The sequence below is a fragment of the Amphiura filiformis genome, chromosome 4 (assembly GCF_039555335.1).
Source record: "Amphiura filiformis chromosome 4, Afil_fr2py, whole genome shotgun sequence".
Lineage (NCBI taxonomy): Eukaryota > Metazoa > Echinodermata > Ophiuroidea > Amphilepidida > Amphiuridae > Amphiura > Amphiura filiformis.
Genome location: NC_092631.1, coordinates 39100473 through 39121745, shown reverse-complemented (window position 1 = coordinate 39121745; position 21273 = coordinate 39100473). Strand labels below are relative to the sequence as shown.

At 37.5% G+C, this 21273-nt stretch overlaps 1 protein-coding gene across 1 annotated transcript; it reads right to left on the bottom strand.

Annotated features, from left to right (window-relative positions):
* Positions 1-1767: 1767 nt before the first annotated feature.
* On the bottom strand, positions 1768-21060 carry LOC140150872 (serine/threonine-protein kinase RIO3-like). The gene is given in 13 exon segments (XM_072173019.1): positions 1768-2149; positions 4124-4231; positions 4769-4939; positions 6944-7103; positions 8494-8676; positions 9143-9191; positions 9194-9269; positions 10009-10152; positions 10886-11007; positions 11769-11873; positions 12864-13024; positions 13884-14274; positions 20903-21060. Coding segments are annotated over 12 exon segments (1728 nt in total). The 5' UTR covers positions 14114-14274; positions 20903-21060; the 3' UTR covers positions 1768-1930.
* Between the last annotated feature and the right edge of the window lie 213 nt (positions 21061-21273).

Here is a 21273-nt window from a genome sequence, read left to right as displayed (position 1 = left end):
AAACCTCTTAATTTTTTTTTTGTGTGTGTGCATAAAATGTATACAATATACGAGCGGTCATATTATTATAATCAAGACAATATGGAGGCACGCGGAATATTTGGTACAATTACGCATTGGTTATACTACTGAAAATTTATTTTCGCATGCCCGCATGCGGAACTACAAAATATTTGGTGCAGTTCCGCATGCGGTAACAGCCGCTTTTAATACCTGGTAAATATATACATTTCATCATGCTAAATACAATTATTAGTTGATTATATAATAGTATATACATTTCATCATGCTAAATTAAATTATTATCCTCCGTAAATTGATAATCGATCCACTTGAGAAATTCCCCGTTGGAACTTTATTAGAAAGTGGTCACAACGTCAAGTTGAATATATAATAGTCATCATTAAAGAGGCGTGTGAAATTGATTTTAATAAAATTAATTTCATACAATAACTATTAGCTAGATTTCTATACTATGCCGACCTTTCGGACAAGACTTTTCAAGACTCTCTTTTAAATACAAATAATGAAACGGAAAGTAAAACGATAGTGGGCCTAGGCCTAATATTGAATTAATATTCATATCTACATGCGAATATGCGGATACATGCGACGATCATTGATTGTCTAAAATTCCATGATCTTGATCCTATTTTTATCGATATACATCGATCACTTATCGGATTAAGTATTGGACACAATAGATGAAGTATTTGATTGACAAGGTTGGGCAGCTTCTAACATGAATAAAATGCACACAATGTCAAGTTTATTACAATGGTCACTAAATAGATTCATCACAATAGCCACTTATCATTAAGCGACGTGCGATAATATTTTTAATATAATAAAATACTATAGACTTTAAAGTTTATAACACTTTCTTTTAATTACAGCAAATGAAGCAAAACTCACATTAGGCTAATAGTCAAAGTAAAACGATAGTAATATTAAAGAAATTTATATGCATGTGATAATATTTTCTGCGCCGCAGGGCCTACAAATAAAAAACAAAACAAATAAAACCAAAAACAAACAACAACAACTACAACAACAAAAACCTTTTCGCCACGCACACGCTGAACTGTAGGGCAACTCGCGTCTTGCATTCCCTCCCGGATTCTCTCATGAGGACATGCGAAAAAACAATTGTTCACCCCACATGCAGGGCTGCACGAAATATAATTGCATTTCAGCATGTGGACATTCGAACAAAAACCGTTCATTATGCGGAACTACACCAAAAATGTTGCAGTACCCCATGCGGAAAGACACCAAAAATATTGCAGTTCCCCATGCTGAAAATATACCAAAAATATTGCACATCCCCTAACGGAAATGCACCAAAAATATTGCAGTTCCCCATGCGGAAAAACACCAAAAATATTGCACATAGGCCTACCCTAACGGAAATGCACCAAAAATATTGCACATCCCCATGCGGATAAACACCAAAATATTGCACATCCCCAACGGAAATGCACCAAAAATATTGCACATCCCCATGTGGATAAACACCAAAAATATTGCACATCCCCCAAAAATATTGCAGTTCCCCATGCGGGACTGCACATCCCGACCTGCATCACCGCATGCGGTACTGCACATCCCGACCTGCATAACCGCATGCGGGAATGCACGTCGGGCCGGCAGTCCCGCATGCGGAAGTGCGTGACGGAAGGTGCAGTTCGCATGCGGGACTGAAGGAAGTGTGCAGTACCGCACGCGTACTGCACAGATAGCAGTCGCTTTCAATACCTGAAATTGCAAAAAATAACTGAACACAAAAATTACCACTTACACAGTAAATGACGGCGCATATATAGAGGGCGGTAGAGGGAGTCTGAATCTCCTTATCTATTTCTGTGGTAATAACAGAAGTCCTTATATACTATATTCTAAACTCAACATCTAAATTTCAAACATGCTGTCATTCATTTTCTGCTTGACGTTGTTTCCTTGTTTTTCTCGACAAGAATTGCTCTGTTCCGTCGCTTTCCATCTCCTCCTCCTCGCTATCTCCTTCTTTCCTTGCCTCCGTTTTCTTCTTCTGTTCACTCATGGTTTTCTCAAAGAAATAATCAAATGCAAAGTTCTTTTCCTCTTGTGCCATTGGACTGAAATCTTCCGATTGTTGAACAGCTTCGATCTAAATTATAAATATATGGATAAAACAAATTAATTGTTGACTTTTTGAGTTTATATCATCATGTTGTTGTTTTGGTAGTTTTCATGGTTTTGATGATTTTCCATTGGGATGAATATACACCTGGTGCAAAAAATAACTACTCAGTTTTATCAGCCACCATTGTTTGAAAGTTGCACATCACAAAAGGCTTATCAAATACTGTAAAGTCAATCATTTCGCGAGAAGATATTTTCGCGATTTTGAAGATTTTGTCAATTGCGCGAGAATTAAATTTCGCGGTTTTGATATTGATACAATAGAAACCTAATGTAAAAGGTTATTTTTGCCAGTTTTTATTTTCGCGATTTTAATGTACATTCACGAAATTCGCGAAAATAAAAACCTCGCGAAAATTTCTACTTTTACAGTATTCTCTGATAGAAAAACTCTATTAAACACCCCCATCTTTTTTCAACCAAAATGTTAAAAAACGCTGAAATTTCCATGCTGTCACATGTAAGTAACCTTACCAAGATCTACACATGATCAGTAATAGCTGGAAGTGACATCGCAAACCCAGAAGTGAACTGGAAGTAATTGATCTACTGTCTGTTCAATTAGCTTAGATTCTTGAATTTTTAAGATGTTTGAAAAAATAATAAATTGTGGCCAAAGTCATCAAAGAAAAGTATTAGCCCAGCCTTAGACCTAACGTGATTTATACTTTTCAAATTCCAAAGTTCAATTTAAAACCCCATTTCTTTTCAATTTTGCCTCATTTTAGGCAGTTACTTGGGTCCCTTGCGACCCTTTTTACAAATTGAGTGGGACGGTCCATTCTCAACTTAGGGCATAGACCCTATCCAATTTAGCAAAACAATCTGTACACCAATCTGTCCTGCCATTTCAATTGTTATACCGTTCCGGTTATTGGATATGTTCTATAGGTGATGATAGTCCACCGGTTTTTGTTGCATGAAATTATATGGCGCGATTACGCGTTATGCATAACATTATTCTGAGCATCATTTTTTTGCTAAACAATGACATTAAAATTATGGATTTCGTTCTTATTTCAACTGGTTTACATGTATTATGTCCTTCTCATAGTTTGTATTCAACAAACAAAATGAAATAAGAAATTGAAAATAAATGTGTAGTTTTAGAATAGGCCGATAGGCCTACACCTTCTCAGACCAATTCGCAAAATAAATAAATAAATAAATATGCAAGAAGTATCAAACTGCCCGGTGGAAAAGTGCTCAATTCATTTGAAGAGCGAAAAATAAATAAATAAATAAATAAATAAATAAATAAATAAATAAATAAATAAATAAATAAATAATAAATAAATAAATAAATAAATAAATAAATAAATAAACAAACAAACAAACAAACAAACAAACAAACAAACAAACAAGGAATGTATTTATATAAGCTGGACCTATTTCAGAAAGCCATAGTTCATAAATAATAACGTAATGTTTCAACAGTAGGGTTTCAACACAAATTAGGCATACTGGCAAATATTTTGCTGGACAATACTTTCTGATGCGGATGGTCAAATAAAAACAATCTCTGCGCATTGTTACATTCGTCCCCATTGCTCTAAATTGATTGATTCAAAAAAGTTTATGGTACCCGACGTTCTACGGCTTTTTATAAAAATATCGCGGGAAAAGACCAAAATTGAAAAGAAATAGGGTTCAAAATTGAACTTTAGAATTTGAAAAGTATAAATCACGTTAGGTCTAAGGTTGTGCTAACACTTTTCTTTGATGACTTTGACCACATTATTTTATTTTTTCAAATATCTAAAAAATTCAAGAATCTAAGCTAATTGAACAGACAGTAACAATATTTTTGGTACTTGGTATTGAAATATTTGACTCCAATAAATGCCCCCTTTTCAAAAATGCAATGCCACCCGGGGCATTTATTAGAGTAGTACTGTAAGACATGTGCCGCTAAGAGGTCACATATTAATTGACTCACCTGTGCAAGAAACTCTTTTTGGTTTCCAGGCTTCAATGACAGTCCAGCGACTTTGTTGAATAATTCATGAGGCTTGAGGACATCATGGACACCTTGCCGTGTAAAGAACTGAAAACATAAACACCAATAAAAATGCGCTTAGATATTAGATATAACCCAAATGTTCAAGAGCTGATTCTGTATATTCTGTAATAAATGCCCTAAATGCGTAACATTTTCAAAACAGGGAGGGCGTTTGTTTGAAGTGAATTTTCAATGAAAATACTTGCATAATACGACTTCCTGGACAAGGCAGCGCTCATGTGAGGGCCACATATTATTGGAAAAATACTAGAAAATTAGATTTGCAAGAATATTTTTATGCAAGAATGTGATTTATTTAGTTAAATATGAACATTCTACTAAAATGTGGTGACGAACTGGATGGAAATTCAAGTTAGAATAGGGTTTGTCTGTGTCATTTTGTAACCATGACATGCCAGTTTTAAACTTACTTACATACGGTACACTTAATAGGATTTACTACAGGCACCCTTCGTAAAGTTATGTCTAGTATTGGGTATTCGTAACTTTATGAATAGTTACTTGAGTTTCGAAGGGTTAAAAGTTTAGTGAAATGGACCCCAGGTCGCATTATAAACTTACCGATGACACATTAGTACAATCCCTAAGCAGAAACTCCAGCCCGTGTGGATGTGTGGGTTCTACTGATTGGCTCACGTCTATATACCATACTTCACCACGATGCCATAACATGTTGTACTCACTTAAATCTGCATGTACTAAATTGCATCGTTTGAACATCCTCTCCATCATCTAGAATAACAGAAAGAGAGAGAGATGATAAGCTTTGGGAAAAAATATATCATAGAGGGATAGGAAACATACACACAGGGTTCCCACACCTTGAAGACTTTAAAATTCCAAGGACTTTCAAGGTCCAAAAGAATGTTTTCAAGGACTTACCACAACTCAAAAATCATGATGCGGGTCTCCATGCGGCACATATTAACGAAAGTGACAGCTCCTCTCCACTCCCCATTTGTCAAAATTATACTTTAGGTACAATTCCAATTTTCAAGGACTTTCACAGACCTTGTGCAAATTTCCAGGACTTTCAAGGCCTTGAAAAGGTGTTTTTAAATTCAAGGACCGTGGAACCCTGTACACAATAATGCCATTCATCACACGTAACTTACATGTAGGCCATCTTAATTAATTCCCGAATCTCAAAGCTGCCGCATGTGTTAGTAAAATCCTCTTTGAAAATCAAGAAATTTTTTTTTTTTTTCATCTTTTTTTTTTTAACAAAAAGGCGAAAATAAAACTCAAGTTCCTATTTGATATCAAGTTTTCAACAACTTTTGAAGTTTTCAACACAGAGAAGAATGATTTTGTAGCAGTGACTTTATTTGTCTACTATTCCAACATTTGCAACAGACATTGGACACTTTCTGCACAAAATGCTTGTCCAAAAGCCTGTACTGATACATAAAAAATGTAGAGACTCTGGATTTAATTAAGATGGCCTTACAATGGTAAATCTGCCATCCTGCATGTGCAGCATACATGTATATGCAGCAGTTAAAGTCCAGTTTCCCTATTAAAAAAGGAATAAAACTTGAACTACCTACTCCAATTATCCCCTGCCACTGATCTCCTATTGATAGGGCCATCAACACAGTGTGAAAAGTGCACCAACAGGTACCATTATTATATGTGACTAGACTGCTGCCCTCAGTCGTCAACCGTCTGGATTGACGACTGAGAAAACTACGTGGAAAAAAAGTGACGGATTTTGCAACAGGATTCCTGTGGCATAGAGTATGCGCAGTTGTGTCCAAATTGACCTTTTGACCGAGTTTGTTGTTTTTAGAATTTCAGAGCGCGATCTTGTCACAGCGGGCGCGGTACAGCGACGCTGTACACGGGCGCCGCTAGTCAGTCGCGCACTGGCGCACAACCAAAGTCGCATTGAATAGTTTTCAGAAGTCCGTCATGATATTGGCTGTAAGATAATCAGTCGTCACTACGAAGCATACACAGTACATGCGAAGTGTAGACGGCTGATTGGAATTAGTCTAATATGTGACCTGCTCCCACATAATGGGCGTAAAGTTGGGAGTTTTGAGACCTTCCAATTGTTGAGTTGATGTTCTTTGTTTGAAGACACCTGTATAGTCAGTGGTATGTCCTTTGTGAACAGAGAAATAATATGCTGTACTCTGTATTCAATTCTGTCTCTATTGATAAAGGACATACCACTGACTATATAGGTGTCTTCAAGCAAAGAACATCAACTCAACATTAGGAACGTCTCAAAACTCCCAACTCGCGACTTTACGCTCATTTCGTAAAAGCAGGTCACACATAACATTTCTCTATCAATTGGTTTATCCACTGTTGTTTATCATGGAGTGGACTTGGCCAGCTGGGAGTGAAATATTCACCAATGGTAATCTGTAATTGGGCTTGATTTTATAGTAAAATCCAACAATACAACTCACTTGCACTCAATAATTACGAATCTGCACACAGGCGTATTGCTCTATTTTTGGATACACTGATTTTTGATTATTGTTTTGGTGAACTCACACTGATGGTGTGGAAAAAAATGGCTATTCCAGTTGAAATCCATACACCCCTATGGAGGATGTGACTTTCATCTCCCACACAGGAGATGTTGATTTCAAATGGAGTCACCCATTCAGGTAAACCCATTTAAAATTCACACCCCCTGTGTGGAATATTAAGGTCACATCTTCCATAGGGGGTGTAAGGATTTCAACTGGAATAGTCCAATAGAAATAGGCTACAAACCTCAAGGACCTGCTCATACGCTAGTTGAGCATCCACAGCTGATAACTTGACATCTTTTAGTTTGGGAGCAGCCTTCTGATGGTCACCTATGAAGGACATCACTAGGATGTGTTTCTTGAGCAGAATTACTTCTGGACATCTCACGCCTGCTTCACGCATTCTATCGGAAAGGAAGACAGAAGAAAAGTGAGTTGAAAATCAAGAATACTTAAAAGAATACAATCAACTTAGTACACTAGAGAGAAATTCACATGAATATCACAACAGCTTTATCCATAACTAGATTTCGTGGTTCTCGGGTCGGGCGGTTCTCGTGATAGGCCTATTTCTAATTACCCAACACCCGTTACCCATATACCTGCCCTGACCTTTTAAACTACTATGAAATGCGTATCTCAATGATCAAGACCCAACTTCACACAACTTAATCAACTCTGTTTGTTTTGTGTAGCTGTGATGCTTACTTCGGTAGTTCGGTAGGCCTACCCATAATCTGGAAACCCATCATTCACCTCTTCCAAGCCCTGTACTGCTACCACATTAGAGGACCCGAAATTAGTATCTGGACGTGGATATAGGCCGTTACTAAAGTAATGAAATCAATTCGGAAGAAACATGAACACAAACGCGGTTACAGGCTTACCATAACTGATTATTTTTATGTTAACCATACTGGAGGACCTCGGAAATAGTCATGTTCTGCTGAAATAGGCCTATAGGCACGTGTTCCGTGTTGAAATATGTGTTGAAAATATGCCTATTGGTCCAATGAGATGCACCTGTTAGTCATACTGTAATACTTTCCCATGCGCGCACACTCCCGTTGATACTCCGCGATAGCGCACCTCTCCTCTCCTCTCCCTCCCCAACTCTTCTCCCCTCCACTACCCAGAGAGGCAACCTACAGCTAAGATCAGTAATCATCAGTTCCTAACTTCCTTGTCAGTTTAGTATTTTTGTAAAATATCTGATAAGGATGAAATAAACAGAACTGAATTTCAAACTTAAAACCTGGAAGACACATTTCTACTCAAATATAATTTGGGCACCCTACCCATGCACAGCCGAATTAACAATTACCCAATTGTTTTCATGGAGGTCCCTGTTACTTTGTGACAAATATTCAAAACATTTTTCTAAACTGTATATCCAGCAGGTGTTGGTACATGAAATTGCTGCCAGGGGTCATATTTTCAGATTGTGTACAATATAGAATGCAGAAATTTTCTGCCTATAGGGCAGCTATTGCAGATAGTAGGACCTTCTAGCACTAACCCCTCAAGTTTTTAGTCACTGGAGAGACTCTCACACTTCCCACAATGCATTTCTTCCCTGTACTGATTTGCTATTCAGTGACACAATATTTGCTATTCAGTGACACAATATGATAGGGACACAAAATACCTCAATTAACAGAGCCCATCCAAATCTTGTAATTGAGGTATTTTTTGTCACTATCGATCCATGTAGCACTGAACAGGAAAGCGAATCAGTACAGGGAAGAAGTGCATTGTGGGGAGTGTAAAATATCATCTCTGGAGGAGACTAACCTGTTGAGATTGTGCATTTCTTTCTCTGCCCACATATGGATGACTTTCCTAGGGTTTTGTTTCCTAAACCGATCCTTGAAGCGGTAGTCGTCTTTGATGTATTTATCTCTTGTCTTGAATTCTACTAACGTTGTCTTGAAGACTTTGAGCGCACACTCACATGGCACCAGCTGTTCTTCCATTCTAGAATCAAACACATTATGAAATAAATTGTTTTTTTGTAATTTTACAAAATGTTATCGAATTATACACTAACAAGCTTCAAAATAACCAGGCACCCAGGAGCGATTTTCCCAATGGTCATAACATTTTGGCTCCTGGTCCACACCAAAATCATATGAACCAGGCTCTACATTTTTTTTTTTAAATAGAGCCTGGTAGTTAAAGCAGGTTTTGTATTTAATGTGTACAATTGAAATTTAAATGACTCTTAGCTCTTTAAAAATGGCTCGTGGTTCAATAGATAATCTCTGGACCAGGAGCTGCTTTTTTCAAAATGTGTGGCTCCTGGTCCAGATCTGCTTATTTTGAGGCTTGTATACTAAACTATGCAAACTTAAAATGTTTGAGTGATTTAAGGTCTTTGAACCGATTTACAGCCTCCTCAACCGCCTATGTTATCTATGCCTAATATTCAAATTCAACTTACTGTCCTCCATATGCGTGAAATACAACAGCTTCTTTTCCTGTGCTTATAGTCCCGTAATAGATTCAAGAATACCACTATTGACTAGTTTGTACATCAGAAGTCTGGTCTTAGGATCCACAGCTTGCTCCTGCCAATAGAATGAGAAAATATGATCAAATCTAAGCCACAATTAGTTTTGGGCAAAGGTTGGAAAAAGACAAATTTATTAGGCATTTGACTCACAGTTCTGCAAAAGCAAAGTTTGGGGAACTTATTTTCCAAAATAAAACAGTGCCTTTGGATCTGACACTTAGCCAAATTTGGTGCAAATAGATCCTGAAAATGATAAAATTTCATGAAAATTGCAAAATACAGGGTATAAGAACTGAATCCCAATCCAATATTAGAAGTCCACTTCAAGAGCTAGTAAAACTGGTTAGACAGAGGGAACAGGATCACTGAAAATATCAGATTTGGAAAATCTATTGATTTCTTAAATTTATACAAATCAAGAGTTTATGTATAATAAGTATGGGCAAGTGGACTCTAACCCGAGTCTGTTTTGTTGATGTGAGGGGTGATTAGGGTGGATGGATGTAACCGACCATTCTTCTTTTCATGCACTTCTGAATTCAGTTTGAAAAGCCTCTATGTGCTGCTGTTTGATCACATGAACGAGGTCAGGGGTGAGGGGAGAGAATTGTGGGGTGAGAGGTCAGGGGTGGGGTGCATCCTCTTGTTACTTACAGCAGTTATACAATCACCAGTATAAACTGCTAGCTCTTTTGGGGGTCATTAGATGTACAATGTTCTTGACTAGGAGGAGGAATTCCATCTCCCCCTCTCCCTCCCTCTGTCACTGGTAGCAACATCCCCTAGGTACTTACAGCAGTAGACTGATCCTTCTTCTCATGGACTCTGTGACTTCTTCTTTCTTCCACATGTGTGTGTTGTTTGAGTACATTGTACACAGAATTGGACAGCTGGATATCCATGCCCATGTCATCTCCCATAGAAAACCCTGGTGGGAACTGAATGAAATAAATTAAAACAAATTCTTAGTTAGTAAACTGTGGTTAAGCGTGCAAGTACTGAATTTCATTGGTTCCTACATTGTATATGTCATCTTTCACACCATAGACTGCAGTGTCCATGTCCAGGGATGTAAGTAGGCCTGAAGAAAAAAACCTGAAAATCTGGAAAAAGGGTGTGAATTAGTGCAGAGTAGGTTAGATGTGAAAATTCATAGTTTTAGGGAAATTACCGATTTATTTTTATAGGATATTTAATGATTTCATATTGCTTGCAAACAAAACGCATGAGCAAAAAATCTTTTTAAAAAAATTTGTCATAATTTTTTTTGCTTGAAAATGGCATTTTTCTGGATTTCTCAAGTAAAAAAAAATGTGGTAAAATTTCTCCCTAAAATGAAGCGCACAACCTACAGTTAACAAACGTCACCTGGGAACCAAGGGAGAACAGTGCCAGTGCATTGATTGGTCACCTCAGGTAAAATAAGAAATAAATAAATAAATAAATAAATAAACTGGTTTTTTTTTTCTTACCATAATTCAAAATGTTATAAAAACAGTGCAAATTCAATGGTTGTTTTAAGAACCAAAACTTTGGAGCATCCCACACTTTTATTATCAGCAAAATTTGACCCCTGTTATTGTGACCCTTTTTCAAATGCTGGACTCACCACTTGTTTGAAAGTATTCAAATCCAAACTTTGTATTATAAAGTATCAATTATTGTGCTCACCTTGTCCATAACTCTGGAGGCATTCTTCCTGCCACACACAACACTGTCATGTTTGGTTACCATGCCACCTGATGTAGTGATTTTCTTTGGACTTTTCTTTTCCGTTAAGATTACAAAATCATCTGAAATAAGGAGAGTACAATAATGCACAATAAATATAAACAGAAATTATGTAAACTGAATGAAATGAAATGTTATTGCAAAAATATGAAGCACTAAGGAAGCTTACTTGACAAACTTGATAACTACAAACATTATCCTAACTGAACCCCGGCTTTTTTTGCTATCGGAAAGGAAAGAAGAAATGATAAAGGAGAGAAGATGAACAAAGAAGTCACTTGGTACCCACGAGATTTGAACCTTGGACCCCTTGCATGCCACACAGAAGATCGCCGACCTGTAGCCACACGGGTGACGTTAGCCCAGCCAGCGATTCCTTGGGTATATGACTTAGGCTGATTGCATCCTCGCATCACGTGCAATGCATGCACAAGCAGTGGTTTTAATAGGGTTAAAGGCAAAAAAGTGGGGTATAGAGTCACGAGGGAAAGAAACAGTTTTGGAGAGGAAGAGGAGATAGGGATTAAAGAGATGGAGGGGAGAAGGGGTGAGGAAACAGAAAAGGGAGGAGAAAGGAGAGAGAGGGGGAGAGGGGAGAAAGAGCGATAAGAGTAGGTTAGGGAGCTGGAGAGAGGGAGGGAGGGAGAAGGAAGGGGGAGAAAGAAGGCAAAGAAGACAGATGAATGGCTAGAGAGAGAGTAGAAGGGGTAGACAGAGATACAGGAAAGGAGGTAGGGTAAAGAGAGTGTACATAGAGAAAGAGTGTGGAAAAATGGAAGAAACAGAGGTTGTCTAATGTCTATAAATGCACATGAATGCTTACCATCATCATCATCTTCTTCAGAATCTTCCTCCTCATTCTCCTCCTCATCTTCATCATCCTTCAATGATGGATGCACAGCACGATAGTTGGCAAAAGATATACTTACTGGGAATGAATAAAGGTATCATCAAATTAAGGATAATTTCAATAATGAAAAGCAGAGAAGATATATCTTACCCTTCCCAGAATCCTTTACAACATGATACATCCCCTCATTTCATCAAATGATGCTCCCATAACTTTGTACAGGTTTCCTTTGTTTTCATTTTGAGAATAGACTGGCTAAACATGGCTCGATAGTCGAGAAACAAACATCATTTTGCAAGACCTGGATGTGGTCTGCCTATTGAGGTATCCACTGTTGACCCATGTTGCACTACATAGCAAATCAGTACAGAAAATTGAAATGGAAGAAATGCATTGTGGGAAGTGTAAGAATAGATATCTTCCTTGGATGAAAATTATCACAGGAAACAGTATATCATACCAATGACCATTCTTTTAATATGCTTCAAATTAGAATTGAAACCAAGACTAAACAGTATCAATCGGGATGGAAATTGCATCATTCACCCTATAGTAAAAATGGGCTATTTTAGCTGAAATCCAAACACCCCTGTATGTTGAGCCACAAAGGTCGGCGAATAACTTAAGGGTTTATGCCTGCATGTACTGCACTACAAATCAATGTGTGTGTGTGTCCAACTATCAATTGAATGCACTTTGTTTATGACAACCAGTCAACCACACTCTCTGCATGGCAACCATAGTCATGCCAGCATTCCTAAGATTTAACCCCAACTCCTTTTCTGTTTTTTGCATAAGTGGAAGGAAAGAAGAATGGAAGGAATAAAGACATTGTTTTCTCTGCCTGGATTCTGAACCACTGACCCCTCGGGCGCCAACCAGCAGAATGGGGATATCAACCCACACGTGTAGCCGTCACCCAGCTAACGGTTTCGTGCATTTGGCAGGATTACACAATCGGATCATGTGGGATGGTCTTGCAGTCACTTCGTACTTTATTGTTTTGTACAGTCTAGCAGCGTTAGGGTTAAGGTTTTGTGCCATGCCCTGCCATATTGTTTTACCTACCTTTACTGTTACCATTGACTTTTCTTTCTTCCACAGCCAGCATAGCATCATGTTCTCTGTCAAACTCTAGTTGTAACATCTGGGCCATCAACATGTCACTACTCGTATCTCCTCCTTCGAAAGCATTCAAATCAATACCAATGGGCAAATCTGAACTGACACTGTGGAGGGAATGGGGACGAGAGAGACCATCAGTACAGTGAAGAATGGCGATAATCAGATTTTGTTTTCTTCATAAATCACGCAAATAAATGTGTAAGGGAATAACCCAAAAGATTAATGATGTCCTACAAGCGTTACTAGTTTTGTTTCATAGAAAACCACCTTTTTTCATCATATAAAGAGCAACAAAACAACATCTTTAGGGGGTGATACCACCTAGCCTATTCCCTGATCCCTTGTGTTCGCTAAAAAGATTGTGCACACAGCCAGCACTCTAATTGGATATTAAAATTAGCCGGCATTCAACTTGGGCTAGCAACAACAAGTGGATGCACTGTTACTGTTTTCCAAACGTTTAAACATAAAAAAAAAATCTATTGGGAGTTCCAAAACAAGTCAACAATGGTTGATAGCCAATTTAAACATTTTGTTTAAGAAAAGTACACACAAAATTTGAAAAGTGCACACCATATTTTCACACAACTGTCCACTGTCCTTACTTAGGTTTAAAATTGTAATGAATGGTGACCTTCATGTCCTATGGTAAATTTAATGCATATTGAACGTCTCCGTTCATGAACATTTTAAATCTAAAAAAGTATGGATAGTCCTGTGAAAACACTTTTCAAAGTCTGTGTGCACTTTTCTTAAATAATTTCAAACTGTTTTATAGGGGTCCAGCATTTGTTATCATGCAACCATCGTTGACTTGTTTTGGAAGTTACTCCAATAGTTTTGGAAAAAAAAATCCTTTTTTTTAACATACGTTTAACCTGTTTAACCGAACGGATTGTTGAACTTTCACTTACAAAGGGATAGACAAATAACTGTTAATTTACAGCTCTAATACTACCTCACCTTGTGTTAGGCATAGGGTACTGCCGATCCTCATCCTTCTGTAGCTTCTTGGCATACTCTTCATCCATTACACTAGCCAATGAACAAGGCTCCATCATTGGTGGTGATACATTCCACGCATTGGATGGGGATGATGATGTCTGCTGCCATGGATTAGGTGGTGATTTCCATGGTGATGATGATGGTCCAAGAGGATTTTGAGGCTCTATAACTTTCTGTCCGGCATCCATTTTTGTTGATAAAAGTTTGTTCAAGGTGTTGATAATATTTACAGAAATGTTAATTGAAAGGTTTTGTATGTTCTTTGGTTTGTCTGCTCACTTGGTACTTGGTCCTGTGTCTTTGGTATTCTCTGGTTTTCCCTGATTGATAGATTATTCACACACACAGACTGCAAAATAAAATTGTACAAATAACACAAAATATTTTAATTGTGGAACATTTTGTGACTTTTTTTTTTTGTCGGGCATATCTAGCCATTATTATTTATTAATGGCATTAACAGCTGAAATTTAGGAAATCCTGACGAAACTTCGGCCAGGCACAAGTGACCTGGTGAACAAAGACGGTCGCCGTAGACAGCTGGTCGGGGTATTTTTACAGGACAGGCAAGTGTAGCCAACAATCGGGCATTACCTACATGGATCGAATCCATGGGCCGATCTGAGGGCTGATGACACACATTCGATGGGTGTAGGCATTACCCTGATCGGAACCGCCTGTAAACGAGGTCTTTATTATGGATCATCTGCCCCACCATTACCAGATGAACCACGGGGAGAGCAGAGATTTTTTTTTGGTCCTGCAGGGTCTTGCACCAAAGGCAAAGAACCATTTTGATGTGCATTGATAGGTGAAGTCAGTACCCGTTGCTTGATGAATTACAATAATTTTGCATGTGTGTACAGTACTTCATGATTTGTTTTTGTTGTATATTTACGAATTCACAAAGTATAAAGTAGGCCAATTTCCTATGATACGGTAACTAACAAACCAAGTTTGGAGTTTGGGTTGCTTGAACCCAGGGCGCTTTGTGCAGCATCAAGAAGATCAGTACCGGGGTAGTGACTTGCTAGAGAAGTCTAGATACAAATTTGCTCACCGATAGCTTTACATTCAAGGCTAGAAACCATTGCATTCAAAATCTAGTCAGATTCACTGAAGCATGAAACCGTGACCGTGTAAAGCAATGGAAGTTCTGAAGTAAACAAAGCCGATCACAACACGCAATCGCATCAAAAATTGTTGCTAAAATTGCACTTCAACAAAATTTTAGACTGTTCAAATTAGGCAAATTTTACTCTATTGACTCATAAAAGCTCTGCCATCAAAATAACAATCATCCAAATTTCAACATTGACACAATAAATAACATCTGGTGCAATTGTGCAAAAATGTCAACGCTGTCTGACCGAAAAATGATAGCAACAAACTCTAGCATTGAATGCACAACTATCGTGTGCAAATTCGAAGCTAGAGTTCTCGAGTTTTAAGTAGTGACGTAGGTTCGCATTCTCTCGGTCAGCGTCACGTGCGATAGATTGCTTCATTCCATTGGTTGTTTTTGCCAGGATTCAGCTGTTCCATCTCGCGCCCTCGGACATTAGGCCTATCGGACATGAAGGGGACACTTACCATTGCACTCAGGGAAAATCACAAAACATGAAATAAATATCTCTTGGTTCATTTCCCTATTTTATTAGGGGAATAGACGCACAATAATTTTAATTTAGGAAAAGCAAATTGGTGTTTTCTATGCGGAGAAAATTGGCTGGAACTGAAAGACCCTGTACAAACACTACAAACACAATGAACAGGGATTTATCAAGGGTGTCCCTTTCTTTGACAGACATGACAGACTTGACTAACTTGTAAAATGTGCAATAGATGGAACAACCCCGACCGAGAGAATGCCGATCGCAGTATCATGCCTCAATGGTATCAATTCACATGCATATTTTTAAAAAATAATCTCTCACACAGTGAATGAAAGTCCACATTGCACACAGCGGTAAATGTTGCGCCGGCTGCAGCGCAAGGTCCGCGAAAAAGCATTGACATCACTACCAAACCATGAAACTCGAGGTGGACAAGCATAGCATAACTTGTTTGAAATATTCTCTAACACAAAACTTGTAAAATTAACGGCGATCTTTTCTTTTAGACCACTCGAGCTATATAAGGTTAAAATTACGAATTTATAAAAATCAAACTTTCGCATAGCAATACAAACATACCTTTGTTCGAACAAGCTTTATTTTGTTCCAAAATCCAAGAATACATGTAGCTGTTTTAACTTGTTTTCAAAAAGTTGCTTTAACCTTGTTTTTTACCCCATAATTTCCCTCATTTATCGAATCCCTGCCCTCCTTTCAATCAGGGACCGTGTATGAAGGGACTCGAAACGGATTATTGATAGCTATTGTCAAGCTATTGTTATCGGATTATCTTTTACGTCCTTCGATACCATGCGAGTTGCGCGATATTTGATTTCTTATTATTTACTCATGTTGCCCTACAAAATACCAAAAACACATTAAAATATTCCACTACTTTCTAAAGTTAGGCTAATGGAACTCGATTGTTAGTTTCCTATTGACCGCCCGCGTCATCTTTTCAATTTGACCAAAACTTTCATTATTTTCATTAAAAAGTCAATTATCTGAAAATTGAGATGGAAATAATCAAAATTGATACTTCCAAAATGGCTGACATCCCCTGCTGATCATAATGAGCAGTTTTTCTTAGTTGTAGGGGTAGAGGATCAGGGTTGTCACCAGGACCAAAAAAGTACTGGTTAAAATATTGAAGGCGAAGCGTAGCGAGCGAAGCTCTCGCGCCTCGCACTATCTTTTTAGTGAACGCTAGGGATTGGGGAATAGGCTTTGAGGTACCACCCCACTAAAAAAATTTTCTTGCTCTTTTTATGATGAAATATCATCATCCACTTCCGAAATGTAAAAAAAAAAAAAAAATAGTGACAACCAGGGTTCCCGTTAAGGTTTTAAAAATGTGCGTCCGTAATGACGCAAGTTTGCTGACAAGGTTGCAAAAACTTGCGTCCAGACAGATTTTTGTGCGTCCATCTGATATTCACGATTATGACGATACACACGCATCTCCGGGTCTACACCTCATCAAATGTTGATTGTTAAAAAAAAATAAAAGTGCATTTTCGCCGTGATATTCCATCTCCATTCGCTATGATAATTTTTCTCATTTCTGTGTCAGTTTTGGTCCGAAACATGGTCAAAAACAGGTGCAAAAACATGAGCAAAGTCTGTCAATCTTGAGCAATTTTCGTTCGTACTTTCACTTCCGCATTCTTTTTTAAATTAACGTGGTGTTGAATGCTACAAAAACTAAAACACGCGCTGCCACAAATAATACGAAAAAGGGTTATCATTTCGATTTTTTCTTTAAAATTGCTTTTATTCATCGTAACAATAATACTAATAAAGGAAACCTAGATTATTTATGAGAAAATAAACTTAAAATATTAAAAATTGAATATTGTCAGGTTGTGATAAATAATTAAATAAACGTTAGCGGCACGTGCTTACTTGTAAACAAATCAATCGGGACTTCCCCAGCCATCAAACAAACAGCGATCGTCCAGAAAGCATGCAAAAAGTGCACGATTTCCTGACGTTGCATTTACAAATATTGCAGAATTTACTTCAATTCTCAGCAGGTGGGTCAAAATTTTGGGGCTTTTATTATCTTAAAAATATAAAAGAATAAAAATTTCTTATTTTTATCATCAATTAATGATAAAATTTCGAAGTCTTTTCTGAGTCCACATTCATGTGACATGGACAGAATGCTTGATTAGCCATGTGAACTTTGCGTCCAAATGTGTAAAATACTGGCGTCTGGACGCAATGACGCACACTAACGGGAAGCCTGGTGACAACCCTGTAGAGGATGTAGTAAATAATGGAAATTTAAGGATTACCTCATGTTTCTAGTCATTACAAAAATTGCCAATTTCTTTTCATTTTAATAAAAACAAATTCAAATCTTTTCTCAATCTGTTGCAAAATGTCTGTAAAGATGATCTCTAAGCATTAATACCTGTTTTGAGATGGTCTTTCATCAACAATATACTTTGGTACTGGTGGGGTACCTAAATTTGGAGACAGCTGTTCATAAAATCATTGATTTTGTTGACATAATGAATAATGAAAAGAGACCGAATAATGAATGGAGACAGCTGTTCATAAAATCATTGATTTTGTTGACATAATGAATAATGAAAAGAGACCGAATAATGAATAATGAAATACATGTAGTGACCTCGTCCTTTCTTTCAAACATCCAATCGGAAACTAATAATCGAGTTCCATTGGCCTTATGTCAAATTGTGTAAAATGTCTATCTTTTGTCGAAAATAATTTCTGTGTACCGTTGAGAATCATTTACATAGGATTTTGGAGACAAAATGTGATAATTTTGTGGATACAGAATGCTAGAACAAACAAATTTACATTTTTTCTTGAATGTATACACCGTGCACTGTCTGTTCCTACTGATTTGAATACCGGTACTGAAATTATTCTTAAAATAATGTTCTTTGATGAATTATGTTTGCATTTCTAGAGTATCATTATAGGCAAACGTGTAGGATCATTTTGCAATGTACAAGACAAGCCAAGCGCTGTATTGTAACTGTGCTTGGATTCGTACCAGGTCCAGGGTCTATCGATCAACGTATTATCATAGATGAACTCCTGGATGGGGCAGCTTTAATTAGCACGAGGCCGCATTGATATGTAAATAGCGTATTGTTATTTAAATTTGCGCCCAGACGTATTGAGGGCGACAGTCAAGTTATCCAGACGGAGAATGGCTGCATATGCCGGGCGTGTCAATTTGCTGAGTGAAGGCTGATAATCACCTTTCTGTATCGGTAATAAGCTAGTATATTTCGTGTACCAGTTGGTTATAACAAAAAATTAGTATCATATTAAATATATTAAATGTATAAACTTTGAAATTTACATGAATTTGAAGAGCAGAGCTTCGAAATGTAGCTAAGTCAGGTGATGTGAAATTCTGCTGCGTGACCACCTCTGCGTGGTAGAATTATATTAATAAAACATTGAATTTAACAGATATCATGGGTAGCCAACCACGATTTATCAGCATTTAAAATATATGTTAATTAACAAAGATAAATAATAAAGAGTACAAATGGCAATTAACTAGTAAACAAGCCTGAAACCTTAAAATGTTGCCATGTGATTTCCCGAACACATGATATGTTAACATGTGACCACTATTCAGATTTACCGTAAATATTTGGAGTATGCTTGCACATCATGCACATACACTGTGCATTTCTTTACCGCCGTATACAATCAATAATTCATGCTGGGAGCCAAGTAACATTGTCTGCTCAGAGCATATTGGTATTTTATTTTACTTGAGAGCATAATAGAAATACATAAAGACGAATAAGGCGCCATGATGGAAGGTCAGGTCGGGTATCAAAGGTTATTATAACTTAAATACTACTTGTATTTCCCACCTTCCCTCTGTCACATATTTCCTTCATATTATTGACAGCAAGTCCTAATTTTGACTTTGCTATTGCAAAATGTCATTTCATATCAAATTAGTAGACTTTCTTTGAAAAAACATATCACTGGTGCCTGATGGGAATACCCGTCCGCCATTTCATTAAACTGGATCGTTTTCGCCTGGTTTGTGCCCAGATGTATTGGGGCGTGCTATACTCTCATTGAACAGGCAAAGTTCGCAAAACGAACAACGTGTCGTTGTTATTAGCAAAACTCAATTAACATGATCCAAGGGGTCGAACATGAATTATTCATAACGAGCTATAACGGATCGATAACTGGCCTCACTTTCTAGCTAGTAAACCAGCTGAATTTTTCATAGATTTTGCGTTGCTAATAGAACAACCGTGAATTTAGTGTCACCCCCTTGGTATTATTCATGCTTGCTCAACTGAGGATAATTTGTAAACCAGCAACTCGCGTCAATGGCCAATTGAATGGGTGGAAGACGTCTAGTCCCTTCATACACATTAAACATTGTTAAACATGTTAAACCATTGTTAAACCCAGACTTCAAGTTCAAAGTGTTTGGCAACTGTAAAAACTTGATGCAAAAAGTAAACCTTGAATTGATTTATTGATGCAAAAGTAATAATAATTTAGTCCCTATATTTATTATAGCTCGGGTGGTCTAAAGGAAAAGATCGCCAATTTGGCCCAAATTAACAGTAATCAATGTCAATGCCTGGAATGTTTGTACATCGTGACATGTAATGTAAGTCTAATTTACTAGTAGTGTAACTGTAAGTAAGCTTAAAATTAAAATAAAAATAAAAACACTCATCAGATCATGCACTAGACGTTCGCCTTTCGTATCTCTTTCCTTGTTGGAAAGGTATAACGTTGAGGAGATAGGAACATGTACCGTCATCCGGGACCTACTCTGCCATGTTTGGCTGAGTAACGGTACATGAACACGGTCTTTTGTGCCTATGTAAATTAGTCATTGTGTAAAGCTGTGTTTATACCCATGGGTTGCTCATCATCAGACTGAATCCTTGACCGACAGAGGGTGTCAATATAGGCCTACGTGTCGCTTTTAAAAAACAGCGATTCATGCGCATGCTCAGCAGGCAAATACGACGGCGATTTAGTACACTGATCATGCGTGCGATTCAGATTTCTGCAAAAGCGATTGAGTATAAATGAGTCTTTAGAAATGACTGGCGATTGTGTGTTCTCAAGTGGGTTTTATCATGTTAATTAGTGACCTGACACACATTTGTATTGGTTCGATCAAGCATTGATTTTTTGTACTGGATCGTTCAAGCATCTCCAACAAATTTTTCAATGTAAGTGCCTCTGGCCCTAGTGGAAGTAAAAACGGATACTATGGCCAGAGTTCTAGGGCTATCATGCACATGAATGTTGCAGCCGTGACCTCATAATTATCTGGATATAAAAGACCGACGTGATTACAGGTTATAAACCTACCTGTGCTATGTGCCTGTTATTTTCTCGTTCTGCAATAATAAAACAAAATGAATGTCGTTTTAACAACAAAAACGGTGCTATTTTGGTCCAATGATGGCACCAAAACAACTATTGCACCATCGATAGAAATCGACGATCGTGTCAGCTGAGGTCAAAATAGCCTAAGTGATTTGACCTGGTATACAGGCCCTGTTTCTTTCCATATTAAAAGATGATGCGTATATGATGTTGTACTTTAAGACTTATCTTTTACGATAAAAGGCCAAAGGTCAAGTTCTTCTGACAAAATAGTTTTGCCGTCTCGTTTTTGTAGAGAGTGTTGACCAACAAAAATATTTATGTTCAGCCAATGTGCTTTATGAGCTTTTATG